We start from the raw sequence: 14,659 nt of genomic DNA, 5'->3' as shown, positions 1-14,659 counted from the left end.
GCTAGAATGTTCTGGAAGTTGATAGAGGTCATGTTTGCATCACCTTGTGAATGTCTGAGAAGCCCCTAATCTGTACCCTTTAAGATGGTTCATGGTTAGTGTTACGTTATGTGAATTTTGCCCCAATTTTTAAAAGCAGGGACAATGAAGGTGGCTGCCAAGAGCATCGGACCGCCAGGCACCTGCCAGCGGCTACGCAGGGGGCGGGCGAGCCCTACGCGAGGGGGCTGCTGCTGTCACTGTTGTGATTGCTCCACACAGACCTCTACTGCGGCATGACTGCCCCCATCTTCCCGATGAGGGACGCAGAGAGGTCCAGCAGCTTCTCCCATGCGGCAGCTGCAGACTCCAGGCTCCAGCCGTGTGGCCCTGGATGCCTGCAGTTTCAGGGCTGAGAGCCGGCTATAAACACAGGGAGGGAGACAGAGGCCAGGCAGATGGCAGCCCCAAGGACCCCCCCGCACCCCTTCTCCACGTGCGGAGCCCAGGCATGGGGCTGTCCGAGGGACCCCCCTCCTCAATTGCTAACATTTATTTAGCACCCACTGTGTGCGGGCCTGGGCTGGCGCCCCACTAGGTGGCTTCATTTCAGCTCATGAGGTCAGGGCTCAGGGAGCCCCGCACCCTGAGAGGGGCCTGGCCTCTGGCAGCAGTCTGAGAGCAAACCCAGCAGTCCCTCCACAGGCCGACCCGACCTGGGTCCTGCAGGGGCCTCTCTCTGGGACTGGGGGTCTTTGTGAGAGGGGAGCCTGCCGCACAGGCGCTCATTTATTCAACCAGAATTTAGTGAGCAGCTACTATGTGATGAGGGGAAATCGAGCAGAGACTTGAACAGGTTGCGGGAACAAATTGAAGGGGTCTTTGGGGAAGAGTGTACCAGGCGGAGGGCAGAGCACGTGCAAAGCCCTGGGCTGGACCGTACCTGCCTTGTTGGAGGAGTAACCCGGAGGCCTGTGTTGATTGGAGCGGAATGAATGAGGGGGAGAAAGAGAGAACAAGTCCCGCAGGGTCCCGGGAGAGGATTGGGGCCTTTACCCGGAGGGACTGGGGAGCCCTGAAGGGCTGCAGGCAGAGCACGGACCTGCCCCAATCGGTGCTCACCGGCGCCCTCTGGCGGCAGCGGGGAGAACAGACCGTGGGTGGAGCCGGGAGGCGAGGAGGGAGGGACTGCACTGGTCCCGGAGGGGTGGGGAGGTAAGGGGGAGGTGGGGGGGAGAAGATGGGGGGGAGATGGTGGATGGAGGTGGGGTTTGGAGATGGGNTTGGGAAGATGGGAGGGCTAGTGGGGAAAGTGGGGGAGAGCTGCGGCAGCCACTGGAAGCCCCCACCCCCGTCTCCCTGCCCCACTTTGCCTCCCTCTGACCCCCCACGGACCTGTCCAACGAGCCCCTGGAACTCTCTGCAGCTGCCAGAGGCTTTGCCACATGAGCTCTCGTCGGAGCTGCTCAGCGGACCCCAAGCAGGAAGGCGGCGCAGGAAACAGCGCACGGAGGCACGACCGCTAACAAAATTATAAATTCTGCTTGGAGTTTAAATTAAAAGAAAATTATATCTATCTCTCTATAGATGGATAGAGAGATAGCTAGAGATATAGAGATATAAAATGCTGTTTCAACACACCTACTTTTCCATTTTTCAACATTTTTTTAAACGACTTCAATGTTCTTAAAAACAAAATCCATTCGAAGATTTTTACATACAGAGAAACATGTATAAAGGGCGTGTTTTTCTCTAATGCAGCTTGGTAAGGCTCTGTCCACCACCACTCCCCTCTTTGATATCTCCACCGGCCTGGGGCATTCTGTGGGACTGGGACCACCTTTACCCCTCTCTGGCCCCTCAGGGGACTCTGGGAAAATGTCTGCCAATTACAGGAGTGGGAACTTGAAGCAGCAGTAAACCGGCTGGGGGGGGGGTGGGGAGGAGAGACCTGCTGCCGCATCGGTTATGTTTTGCCGCCCTCTGGTGGCAGTGTGCATTTGCTCTCTCAGCCTCAAACCAGGAACTTGTGTGTAAGTCTCTGGTTGTCTGGTGGGGATTCATTTATTTATTTGGTCAATAGCAACAGGAGCCGAGAGCCAACATTTTTCAGCACTGACTGTATGCCCCATGCCTGGTCGCCCTCCAAATGTGTCACTTCCCCCACCCCAGGCTGGGAGAAGAGATGCGCCTTGCCTACAACCATTCAGGGGTTCCAGGCAGAGCTGGGACTTGAACCCAGGGCTCTCAGCAGTGAAGGGAAACCCAAATACCCCGTTTGGGCCATAGAACCAGTTGAGCCTGAAGTCCTACTCTGACTTTTTAGGTATACAAACCTGTCAATTCTCGTTTTGTCAAAGCCCGTGAGTTGCATTTGCTTCAGGCTGTTTTTCTTGTGCTTGAAAGACCCTTTGGTGGCTGCCAAATCCAGCTTCAGCACTAACCCAGCCCCCACCGACCAGTTGTGGGACCGTGTGTGAGCTACCTAATGCCTCAGGGAGTGCTGAGAGGTCACTGATGAGAAGACCCACCGCTGTTTCAGGCTCTAGAGATGCAAGGCTTTCTTATTTGTTACTGGGAACGCTCATTTGTGGGTGTGCAAGAATCCTGTGGGGATTTGGACACCGACTGTTCTCACACAGCTTGGTCTGGGGGCCTTTCACATGCACACAGTCACGGGCTGACGCAGGGCCCCAAAGATGTTAGACCCCAGCCTCAGGAAACTGCAAATTACTTGATTTAGAAAAAGTGTCTTTGCGGATGTGATGAAGGGCCTTGAGGCAGGGGTGTTTTCCCGGTTATCCCACTGCACCCTCCGTGCCCCCACGAGTCCTGATTGGCGGTACAGGGAAATGTAGGGCACACAGCCCTTGCAGGACCGACTGTGGCCCTGCGGCTTCCAGAACCATCCGAGGACAGCTTTCTGGTGTTGTGAGCCATCCCGGGAAACACACATCAAAGCTCCAAGCCCAGAGAGATGCCCCGGAGCAGCAGGCACCGCACACACCCAGATATGTCCCGCTGTGGCGACCCGACGCCCCGGCCGCATGCTTGCTCCATGGCGGGATGTCCTGCAGGCACTGGAAGCCCCAGGGACCGGCCCGCGTCACAGATCAGCACGCAGAGGAGCGGAAACCCCCTCCCCTGGCGGCCCACTCAGCGTGAGATCACTTAATTCCACGAGTCACACCCACAAAGGCTTCCATAGAAGGCCACATGCTGAGGTTTGGGGTGGACGTGAATTGGGGGGGCCCTATTTAACCCATGACAGCAGCCACCTTTGCAGAGCGAGGAGCAGGTCCCCTGCCAGTGACCTCAGATGAACGGTCCGATTTTACTGCGTCCTGGTGCCTTTCCAGACCTTCCAGACCCGTGGGGCAGGGGGCCTGCCATCTCTGCAGCCCCCTCTGTGCTGAGTCCGCAGCCATGAGTGACCACTGGTGCGGACAGTGCAGCCTGGCTCCTGGGCCTTCCTCCTCCACACCGGCCGGCAGGAGTGAGCTAAGCAGGAGGGCGCTCCAAGGCCGCTAGCAGACTGGGGGGAGGGAGGAGCCACGCGGGGAGCTTGGTCCTATTTCAGCCTCTCTAAGGGCCTGAGAGAACGCTCCTCCCTTCCTGGATCGTGATGCATGGGAAAGAACGTCCGTCCCCTTCCGCAGAAGAATGTGGGGCACAGGGACCCGTAGACAAGGGGTCTCAGAGGTGCGAGCACCGGAGTCAGCCCCACTCCCGCCTCACCCCTAGAGCCTTCTCTGAGGTCACTCCTCCTTCCAGCCCTTCCTCCTCTGGAATCCTCCTGGGGCCCCCTCAGCGCGGACCTTTTGGGACGCGGAGGCCTGACAGGAGGACAGGATTCCCTCCCCATCTTGAGGCCACAGCACGGTAAAGGAACGACCGGCAGGGAATCACAGACACAGGACATCCCACCCGTCATGCTGCTGGCCTCACCGCTACCTGCGTGATCTATAAAGAGGACTCTGCATGTTTTGGGTACTTCTAATTTTTTAAGCTAGCAAATTATAGGCTCCTCTGGGTGGTTCCTAAGGGCCTTCATATACTTTTAAGAGAGTGAACACTTTTGTTTTTAGAAATCTTGGTAAATACACATAACGAAATTCACCATCTCAACCATTTCTAAGCGCACAGCCCCGCGGCATGAAGCACACTCACCCCGTCCTGCAAACAGCCCCACCCTCCGTCTCCAGAACGTTCCATGTCCCCGCACGGAGACTCTGTCCCAGGAAGCACGGACTCCCCACCCCCGGTGCCAGCCCCGGCTCCCACCAGCTCCTCTCCGTCTGTGTGGACAGGACTCCTCTGGGGACCCCCTGGGAGTGGGGTCCTGCGGGATGTGTCCTTCTGGGTCTGGCTCCTCTTCCTGAGCCCAGTGTCCTCAGGGCCCCTCCACGTCGTGGCACGTGTCGGGGTCCCTTCCTTTCTAAGGCTGGGTCGAGTTCCAGCGTGTGGACGGACCGCACTGTGTCCTTCACCTGCATATGGGACACCTGGGGTACTTTCCCCCTTTAGGGTGCTGTGTCTCGTGCTTCTGTGAACACGGGTGTGCAACTATCGCTTTGAGACCTGATTCCAGTCTCCTGAGGACAGACCCAGAAGTGGAATCCCTGGGTCACATGGACACTGCCCTACTGAGGGTGGGTGGGGCCCACATCTGGTTCTTGGAACCAGGAGAGAATTGTAGGAGTCCCAGAGGAAGCTGACTTTGACCAGTGAGAGGCACTCTGCAAGGCCCAGGCTTTCCCTGTGGACACAGACCTTGTCTCCTCCCTCAGACTGGGGCCTCAGTGGACACAGAACTTCTCTCCTCCCTCAGACTCGGGATTCTGGTAGACACAAACGTCATCTCCTCCTTTAGACTCGGGACTCTGTTGGACACAGACCTCGTCTCCTCCCTCAGACTGGGGCCTCTGGTGGACACAGACCTCGTCTCCTCCCTCAACTGGGGAGCTGGTGCACACAGACCTATGCTCTTTCGTCAGACTGGAGCCCCTGGTGGACACAGACCTAGTCTCCTCCCTCAGACTGGGGCCTCTGGGGGACACAGACCTAGTCTCCTCCCTCGGACTGAGGCCCCTGGTGGACACAGACCTCACCCTCTCCCTCAGACTGGGGCCCCTGGTGGACACAGACCTTTCCTCCTCCCTCAGACTGAGGCCCCTGGTGGACACAGACCTCGTCTCCTCCCTCAGACTGGGGTCTCTGGTGGACACAGACCTTGCCTCCACCCTGAGACTCAGGCCCTGCCTTCTCCCTCAGTCTGTCTCTGTTGTGCCCTGAGGCAGCCCCCCCCACCAGCCCTGCCCTCGGGGCCCCCACAGTCCTGCCCCCGCCCAGCTATTTCAGGGCCTCGCCCGCCTCCCGAGCCCGAGCCCGCGTAGGAGGTCTTCAAGTCGGATTTCTGGAAATAGCTGTTCGGTTCTCCCTGCAGCAGCTGCAGAGAGGGCAGCGGGAGGGGCCTGGAGGCTGAGGCGTGGAGTGAGAGCGGGTCTGAGCACCAGGAGGCGGGTCCCATCACTCTCCCTGCGTGTGGAAGGGAAACCGAGGCACAGGCACTCCGGGGAGCCCCGAGGCCACCCGGAGCGCGGCAGCAGAGCTAGGACTGGGGTCCAGCCAGCCACAGCCTTGCCCAGAGTGATCCGTGTCCTGGGTGTGAGCCCTCCACCTTCCTGACACCGGGAGCGTCATACGGGCCACGCGCGTAATCACGCCGTGGCTGATGCTGTGGGGTGGGCCACGCAGGGGACCGGCAGCCTCACCCACTCGACAAGCGCTGTGGCCGGGGCGGGCCGGGACAGGCCGGCCACCCACTCGGGCGTTACCTCCCAGTAGGCACAGTCCGGCAGTTTGCAGGCGGAGCAGACTGCCCCTTGCAGCCCCGAAACTGGGCCGTTTTCTCCACCAGGTGCGCGGCCATCCCCACAGGGCCCCAGAATGTCAGAGCTCTGCTGGACGTGCCACGGGGGTGGGGCTCAGGGGTGGGTGGCACAGAGACCCTCAAATTGGGTGCTCCCCCCTCAGACCAGCAGGTCCTCAAGGAGCCAGGACCTGTGCCTCCCTCCTGAGCAGCCCACCACCCTCGGACTAGCAGGACAAATCACATGTGCTGGGGGGGACCTGGCCTCCTATTTGGGACCCAAGGGTGTTCGGCAAAGTCTTAGAAGCAGAGTCGACAGAGGCCCCATTTCATCCCAGCTTTAGACACAGAAAGCAGAACAATTTCTCCAGGAAGATAAAAACAGAAAAGAAAACCCTCCGTCTGAAAACACGTCCACCCTCGAAACTAGTGCCATGTGATCTGTGGCTGTCCGGTGGTGGACTTCAACAGGGACCTATGTCCCGAGGGGCAGGGGTCTGGGGACAGTCTCAGCAGCTCCCACAGGGGAGGGCGGGGGCGAGGGCGCCCCATCCCGGGCTCAGTCCTGGCTCTCACTGGTGTAGATGCCCGCTTCCCAGCGCCTCGCCATGGCATTCTTGTGGTGGGTCACCCGCGTGGCTTCCAGGACCTGTAAGAGGGGGCACGGAGTCTCCATCGGGATCCCTACCCCCACATCTTCCCCCATTGCCAGCTTGTAGAAGGGATCCAGTACAGAGGCAAAGCGGGCCCACTCCCCTCCTCTATTTCATACCCTCTACCCTGCTAACAGCGGCAAGGAACGTGCCAGCTCATGCTGAGCCCACAGCAGGTCAAGTGGCTGACATTTTGGACCCAGTTCAAAAACGTATTCCGAAATGTACCGGAGTGGCTGTGGCACATGAATCTCTCTCTCAAAGAAAATGCCTTTGTCCTGGGCCCGGTCCACCCCAAGCCTCTGCTGTCCGCTGAAGCGATGGGACACAGAGCTCGCTGACGTCCTGTACCCACAGCCCCCCGAGCAGGTCCCCGTGAAACCCACTCCAGCCACACAGGAAGTATCCAAGTGCCCGCACGCAGAAGAAAGGCTCTGGGGGCTCCACGTCCCGGGCAGAGGGCACAGACGGGGTGGGAAGCCCAGGCCCCGTCCCCAGCGGCACACTCACCTCCGAGTCGATGTGGTCCAAGGAGTTGATGCTGGCGTACTGCAGGGAGGGGACACGCATCAGCCCTGCGCCCTGCGCCCTGCTCCACCCCAGAGCCCACTGGGCCAGCACGGCCCCCCCGAGTGCCCCGCCATCGCCCCGAACTCGGCGCTGTGCACCGTGCACTCCTCCCAGCGGCTCCCCTCAGTGATGGCCTGAGCGGAGGTGGCCTCTGGTGGCAGAAGCCCGGACATGAAGAGACACTCAGTTGATGCACTCTGCACGCCCCACGCAGGGGAGACTGAGCCACGGCCACCCACAGGGCAGTTAGGGAGGCAGGCTTCAACCCAGGTCACGCCTGGGTCCCCTCAATTGTTCTGCAGCCCTAAAGGGGGTGCCCGACCTCAGCCAGGCCTCGGGGGGGCAGGCAGGGCTCGAGACTCACCCGCGACTCCTTCTTCCTCTGCCCAGGGGCAGACTCGGCAGGGGCCTCCGCCGTCCACACTAGGCGTGAGTGCAGGTGGATGGGGCTGAAGAAATAGGACTCGGACACTGAGTTGGTGCCCATGATGCCTGTGGGGACAGGGGCGGAAGGGGCATCAGGGAGGGTCCAGGATCCCGTGCAGGCACAATGCCTGGGAGACTCAGAGTCTCTCCCCAGAAGCCAGGTCAGGAAACAGGCCATCGGACAGACAGACAAAGCGGACAGCGAGCTGGGGAAACGATCGGATTGACCAAAGTAACTGGTCAGGAGACACCGGGTGGACGGATGGGCCGGCGTGCCAGGCGAGCACGGACACTATGACCGAGAGGACACGGCATGTGTGAACCGTGTCCAAGCGTCCACACGGATAGCGCAAAACCCCAAGGCAAAGCTGACATCTCTCTCCAGGACCTACACGCAGAGGGGCGCGCAGAGTCGATGGGAGAAGAGGACGGGATCCCCCAGATGCTCCCCCCACTGCAGCCCCCCCGACACCTGCCCCACCCCCACTGCAGCCCCTGGGCCCAGAGCAAAGCCGCCACTGCCCCTGCCGGTCCTCACCTGAGGCCGCGGAGGAGCCCCTGGAGCCCCGCTCGCCGCCGTTCTCCTCAGGTGGCGGGGAGAAAACCTCCTGGAGCAGCGCGTTCCGCCGCTCCTCGGCCACCTCCCGCTCCAGCAGCTCCGACGGCTGGGACCTTTGCGGCCTCGATCCCGGGGTCCCCCCCACCTCCCAGCCTCGGACGCGGGGGCCCTCAGCCTGCGGGGGCACATCTGGGACCCGGAACCGCAGGGGACTCAGGTGGAAATACTCCCATCGAATGACACCTCCGTGGGCTTGTGGGCGCCCCTGGGGGGGCCTTGAGTACTCAGGCTTCGTGCCCGCGGGTTTTCCAGAGGACTCCAAGAGGGGCCTCTGAGACCCCGCGGCCCTTGGAGAGCCCGCAGCCTTGGCCCCGTCCGTAGAGAGACCACGGGGCTTGCCGTGCGCGTGGAAGGCTGGGAACTCCTGCCGGGGGTTCCCGGGGCGCAGGTACGGCTGGTAGGCATCCGCCGGGATGCGGTTCACCTTCCTCACCTCTGGAGCAGGGTCAGCCGCCCCGGCGTCTGAGGCCAGGTCCAGGATGGAGTCAGAGCTGAGGGCCCTCCTGAGCCCAGACTGGGGCCCCGGGGACAGCCCGTCGGGGGCGGCCTGCAGGCCCTCCCGCCGGTGGTCCTCCTCCCGCCGCGTCCCCTGCTCCAAGTCCCGCTGCACGTAGAGTGACGGGCGCCCTCGGTCCCGCCGCGGGGTGGACACCAGGCTCACCTTGGTCAGCAGTGGCCTGGTGGCTATCTCCACCAGCTCCTGCTGACCACTCGCCCGCCGCAGCCCCCTCTGCTCCCGCAGGGCGGCTTCCCGCTCCTGGGCCAGCCGGATCTCCCGCTCGATGGGCGTCTCCTTGGGGAGCTCCGGGGACCCCACTCGGGACTGGGAGCCAGGGTCCTCTGCAGCCTGGACGCCAGATGCAGCTGGAAGGCCACAGACCCTCTTCTCTTGCAGGAGCACCTCCTTCTCCCAGGGCTTCAGTGGGACAGCACACCCGTTGGCCAGGAGCAGCCCACCTGAGGCCCTGGGGGCCTGACTGACCCCTGGGGGGGCACGGGCAGGGCCCCCCCGAGGCAGAGGGTGCAGAGGGCCGCCCGCATTGGCCTGCTCCAGGCTCAGGAACTGCTGCCTCGCTGTCAGGAAGTCGATCTGCTCCCGGTCCACCACGTTGTCCTCCAGGGGCCCAGACGGAGGTTGGCTGGGGCTCCTGGGGTCCGGGTGGCCAGGGGTGCCACGGAGCGTGGCCACTGTGCCGCTCTTCCTGAGGGCCTGGCCCTGGATGACCGCCTGGCGTTCCTGTTTCAGGTCCCGCGGCCACCGAGGCTGGGTGTCCCAGGTGTCCAGGCGGCTGGCCTTCGCCTCCTCATCCCTGTCGCCCTCCCGGCAGAGCGTCCATGGGGATGAGCGGCCCGGGAACGCGCGTGGGCTATAGGACGCCCCAGTCCTGAACGCATTCAGCCGGGCCTCTCGGTCGGCGGACCACGCCTGTGGCTTGTCCTGGCCCCAGCCGCCGGCCGCCGGCCCCACATCCATCACCTCAAACGTGTAGCTGGTGTCCCCATCGGGGTCCAGTCCAGCCAGGCGAGGCGAGTGAGGGATGCTGAAAATGGGGTATCTGGTCACTCGGTCCATGTCCTGGGGGTCTCAGCTCCCCACGGGTCCCTGGAGCAGAGACGCTCGGGCTCTCTGAGGAAGGAAAAGGGAACAGGAGCCAACAGGTCAGAGAACAGACAGAAGCTTTCTTGGGGAGAGGCACAATTTCCAGTCCCTTCCAGGGCAAAGTCCTGGCCAGAGGGCCTCTGTGTTTGGTTCAGGGACAGGAAAATGACCCGGCCCGGCCAATCAGAGCACTCTACCTTCTGGCCTCTGTGATTGGCTCAGGGATGAACATGTGACCCAACCCGCGGAGGACCTGAAAGCCAGATCTGAGACTTGGCAATTGTCATGGATAATCGGACCCTCTCCCAGCTAGGCTTGTTCCTGCCGCTGGGGATGTTTGAGCTCCTGGATCCAGCCACACCTGGATTCCACTCCTGTACTGACTCGCCAGTCTGCCCCGAGTGTCTGACATTTGCAGGTGCCCCACTCCTGCTACTCCCCTCACCCTCCCAGCTTACCATGGCCAGACCCAAAGCCACCCCCGGCCGCCTCCCTGGCCCCCGCGAACACAGGCAGTGGCCTCTCTTCCAGGGTGCCCACTCTGACGTTCCTTCCTGCTGTGATTTTTTTCATCAGCAGGCCTGCCCCTCACCAAAAGATGTCACGTGGGGAAACTGAGACTTAGAGAGGGATGACGGGTGGCAGGGACTCCAGGTCCTGGTTCCCTCCCCTCCACCTGCCTAGAGGGACATTTTGTCCCATCCTAGTCAGTCCCCCGCCTCCATCTCATAAAGCTACGACAGGCTAGGGAACACCTTGGACCTTGTCCTGCTGGACCAGGAAGGCCGTGAAGCCTCTGGGCCACACCCTAATCCAGGGCCCCAGGGGGGCCTTGCACCCCTTCAAGCATTAGAGTTTTGCTGAGCACAGCTCCAGGAGCCCCGTCCCCCAAGGTCATGCACTCTGCTGGCTCCTGGCCTCTCCTGCAATTCTCAAGGCCTTCATCTGGCCTCTGCACAAACCCCCAAACTTCGCAGGCATTCCTACCCCAAACCCGACCCTCCTCCTCCCACAACTCCCTCTGCCTGGGGACCTTCATTTCTGCTCCCCTATAGGCTTCTTAGCTGCAGCCCACAGGACACCTCCTCCAGGGAGCCCCCCAGATGGCCTGTCGTCTGAGCATCATCTGCGGCCTGGCCCAGCACCCAAGTTAGGCGTCGCCTTTTTGCAGCTGAGGAAAGAAGCCGGCGTTCCCAGCCCTAGTCCTTGTGCCCATCCCCCAGTTCAGTCTATGCACATCGGCTGTCTTTCCGCCAACTTGCTTGTAAAGGCTGTAGTTCTAACATGGAGAATGCAGCCCCTCCCTGAACTGGACAAGGGGCACCGAGCACCGTGAAATCCACACCGAGAACGTGGTTATAACTAACTCGTACCACGTCAGCTTTTGTATGTATCAGACACAGAAACACACGTAGGAAACCAAGAGTTAAAGAAGCGAGCCTGGGTAATAAACCACAGCCGATGGGACTGGGCCCTGCCCCTGTGACCCCTCGGCCCCTGTGGAGGCGCTCTCCTTGAGGGTCACAGGGGTGGGCGCATCTCTGAAAGGAGGGTAAGCTCATTGGAGCCTTGCCTTCTCCCCCTGGAGGTCATCAGCCCAGGTCCCTCTCCTCTGGTGGACCAGGCCGGCATTCCCTCCTGCAGCCCAGAGTCTGGTATACAGCAAGTACTTAATAAAGACTGGCTGCACGGGACATGGCCTCACGCACACCACTCACTCTGGAGGCCGGGGACCTGGGGGTCGGGGTCATTTCTGCCACCACCCTGGCTGCCCCTCGGGGCCTCCAGGCGGTGCTGACGCTGAGGGCTGGGCAGGTGTGTGCGGCGGCCCTGGAGCTCCCCGGGGAGGGCAGGCGGGGTGAGTCAGGACTGTTTGCTGAGCGGGCAGGTGGACGTTCACCCAGCAGGGTCTGTGAGCCACACAGGACGTCACCTCCGGGAAGAAGAACCACCCGCCCCAGGGGGTCAGTCTCCCAGTCGGGTGGGGCGTGGGTGGGGGCACTGCTTCCTCCGCAGACCATTCCTGCCGGGTGACTCACTGAGGCCAGTGGGGTGGGGCTCGCGCTGGGGCTCGGGCTCAAGGCCCCAGGGCCCCACTAGCTTGTGTCCTCGGGAAAACTCTCTGCTCCCGTCTGGCCTCAGTGTCCACGGCACTTGGCTCCATGCTGAAAGCCTGCCATGCACAGTCGGGGCCCTGTACCTGGTATACAGTAGGTGCCCACTAAATGCCTTCACGGTGGTTGCTGATATTATTATTGCTACTATGTAAATCCTGGATCCACCACTGATCTCAGGGTGACCCTGCGGCAGGCACCCCCTCTTGCAACACCTCCGTCTCCCCATGTGTGAGCTGGGAGGACGCTGCACCCACAGGGGCCCGAGGAGGAGCAGGGAGGCCTGGGTGGGGTGGAGATCGCCCTTCGCGAGACCCCAGAGGATCCAGGCGAGTGAGTAGTGACCACAGTCACAGAGCGTCCTGCACAGTCATCCCACGGCCGCTCGTGCACAGAGCACCTCACCCAGAGTCACGGTCCCTCCTCCTCAGAGCCTGTGACGGGAGCAGAGAGAACTGAGGCCCAGAGGTGCCCACCCGAGGGTGCACGGGGACAGAACGGCAGGTCCTGAAGCCTGAGCCTCCCCTTCCAGGAAGCCGCCCACCCCACTGCTCCTCCCCAGCCCCACCCGGCATCATACCGATACCAGACCACACTGGGATTTATGGCCCCTGGTGCCACACACCTGCTTCCTCATCACAACTGGCCTCCCGGCCTTGAGCAATGGCCTGTGCGAGCACTGAGGCTCCAACGGGGCCAGGTCACACAGCAAGGAGGGTCTCAGGGGCGCCCAGTCACTCGGGGCAGAGGTCCTCCTGGGGCCCTGGCCGGGCAGAGCCTCCAACACTTGGAGACCCCTGGACTCTGAACAGAGTCCCTGCCCCAGGCCCGCAGGCTCTCAGCCGGCACCCCTCCAGGCTGAGACTGCCCCACCCACCACGCCCGTGTGTCCCAACCCTGGACCCCATGGGGGTGTCACACGCTACTCAAGGCCTCCGCAAGCAAGTCCCTGGCTGGCACTGATGAACGTTCCTCCAGAAGCCTCCAGAATTCTCAGAACCAAGGAGGGTTCCAATCAGACCCTTTTTCATCGGAGGCTCAGGGCTCAAGTTTCTTGGGTTTGGGGGCCTGACGCCCAGGGCAGAGACTGAGGCCCCAGCAAGGTTTGGGGACTGAGCCTCTGCTCCCCCAGGTGGGGGGTGGGGCAAACGATAGAGACCCCCCAAGACTTCAGAGATGGCCTGGGGTACAGAACAAGGGAGGCCCCCACCAGCCCCTGAGAACACAGCAGGAGGGGGCTGGGGTGGGGAATGGGGGACCCCCTCCCTGCACCCCGAGGATCCCACAGGGCACCAACTGGCATGTGCACTCCTGTGCCAGAAACAAACCCCACCCCACATAGGCCCCCTCCCTGCCTGAACTTGGTGTCCGCCCTGCCCCCACACCACGTCCCCAGCCTCACCTGCTGTTTCCCGGCCCCCAGCAACCTCTGAGCCTGGATCTGGCTCTGTCGACAGGCACAGAGACGCCTGGCGCTGCCCTGCCCACAGGTTGCCAGGGGACAGGGCCCCGCCTTGGGGAAGCAGGTGCACCCCCTCCTCCCTGGCCCCACCTGGTCTCGGGAAACAAAGTCCAGAGGAGGAGGGAGAAAGACAATACCCAGGCAGGGCGGAGGGCAGGCACACGCCCAAGGCACACCGTCCCTCCGTCCCTCCGTCCCTCCTCCGTCCCCAGGGCCTCCAGCCCCACGGAGCCAGAACTCACAGAAGCCTCTTTCTTGCTGCTGCCAGGCTCTCCAGCACCCCAAGAGGGGGTGTCACTGCCCAGAGGGACACAGCAGGTCCTGAACCAGCCCCCCGCCATGCCACCTGGCTTAGCCCACCCCGTGGGGCTACTACGCCAGAGAGCTCCTTTCTGGAGCGGGCCCAGTCTCCCGGTCTCTGGGAGGGGGGCGGGGGGTTCCGCCGGGCCTGGGTTCAGATCCCACTAAGCCTCTCTGAGCCTCTTCCCTCCTCTGAAACGGGGACATTACAGAGCTGGGAGAACACCCCAGGCCACCTCGACATAAAGGACCGAACGAGGACATCAAAGTGCCAAAAAACGTTAGCAGCGTGAGCAAGGCCCAGGACCCACTGACGGATGCAGGCACCGAGGCTCAGCCTGGGCAGTGGGTCCTGCCTGATTCTTGGTCAAGGACTGAAGGAGCCCAGCATCTTTGGGGGAGTGGAGCCAGTGGCCCAGTGGTCCGTCTACGGTGGGGAGAGGGGGACACACACACAGTGAATGGGGGCTTTCATCCCCTGCTCTGGAGCTCTGTCCTGACTGCCTCATGGCTGGCTGTGGGGACTCTCTGACCCTCTGTCTCTTCTTTCATCAAATGAGAGGACTGGGATTTGAACTGGAGTCCCCCCATCTTATGCACTCCACCCTGTTGCTTATATAGGGAAACTGAGGCCCCCAAAGGGCAGAGACTAGATCACCCAGCTCGTTGGGACAACTGTGGAGACAAGGACAACTGCCCTGCTCCCAGACTGGGGTGGCCTCCCACTCAGGGTTCGTAAAGCCCGTGGTATAGACAGGGAAACTGAGGCACAGAGGTGGCAGGAACTTCCAATATCAGCTGGTGAGACAGGGGTGGGGGGTGGCAGCCGCTGTAAACCCTCCCCGCTATGCCCCCGTTTCTCAGGGACTGGTTTCTCTGCAGAGCTTGTGGGTTTGTGGGGCTGGGAGTCCAGCAAGGACTCCTTGGGTGGGGTGGGCTGGGTAAATTAACAGAAAGCCGGTCCTGCCACGGCCGGCTGCCCCCCTACCTGCAGGCCTTACCTACCCAGGTGCTTCTCAGGTGCGCCCAGGGACAGGTGGGGACTGCAGGGACGCCCCACCCGC

General features: G+C 62.0%; 1 protein-coding gene across 1 annotated transcript; it reads right to left on the bottom strand.

The window, feature by feature from the left end:
- Positions 1–6,180: 6,180 nt before the first annotated feature.
- Positions 6,181–13,286, bottom strand: MISP (mitotic spindle positioning). The gene is made up of 5 exons (XM_034657222.1): positions 13,236–13,286; positions 8,039–9,746; positions 7,439–7,566; positions 7,015–7,053; positions 6,181–6,500 (listed from the first exon to the last, which is right to left on the bottom strand). The coding sequence occupies exons 2-5, from the start codon at positions 9,690–9,692 to the stop codon at positions 6,411–6,413; spliced, it is 1,911 nt and encodes a 636-aa protein (XP_034513113.1). The 5' UTR covers positions 9,693–9,746; positions 13,236–13,286; the 3' UTR covers positions 6,181–6,410.
- Between the last annotated feature and the right edge of the window lie 1,373 nt (positions 13,287–14,659).

The sequence above is a fragment of the Ailuropoda melanoleuca genome, chromosome 4, assembly GCF_002007445.2.
Source record: "Ailuropoda melanoleuca isolate Jingjing chromosome 4, ASM200744v2, whole genome shotgun sequence".
Taxonomy (NCBI): Eukaryota; Metazoa; Chordata; class Mammalia; order Carnivora; family Ursidae; genus Ailuropoda; species Ailuropoda melanoleuca.
The sequence above is the reverse complement of the archived record's forward strand: the minus strand, read 5'-3'. Positions and strand labels throughout refer to the sequence as shown.

Bases quoted from the DNA above. Each gene is read 5' to 3' on its own strand.
- MISP (XM_034657222.1), bottom strand. From the start codon at position 9,692: ATGGACCGAGTGACCAGATACCCCATTTTCAGCATCCCTCACTCGCCT. The intron at 7,567-8,038 runs GTGAGGACCGGC...CTGTCCCCACAG, and splicing joins GGGCTCCTCCGCGGCCTCAG to GCATCATGGGCACCAACTCA. The intron at 7,054-7,438 runs GTGAGTCTCGAG...CCCTCCCTGCAG, and splicing joins AGAGGAAGAAGGAGTCGCGG to TACGCCAGCATCAACTCCTT.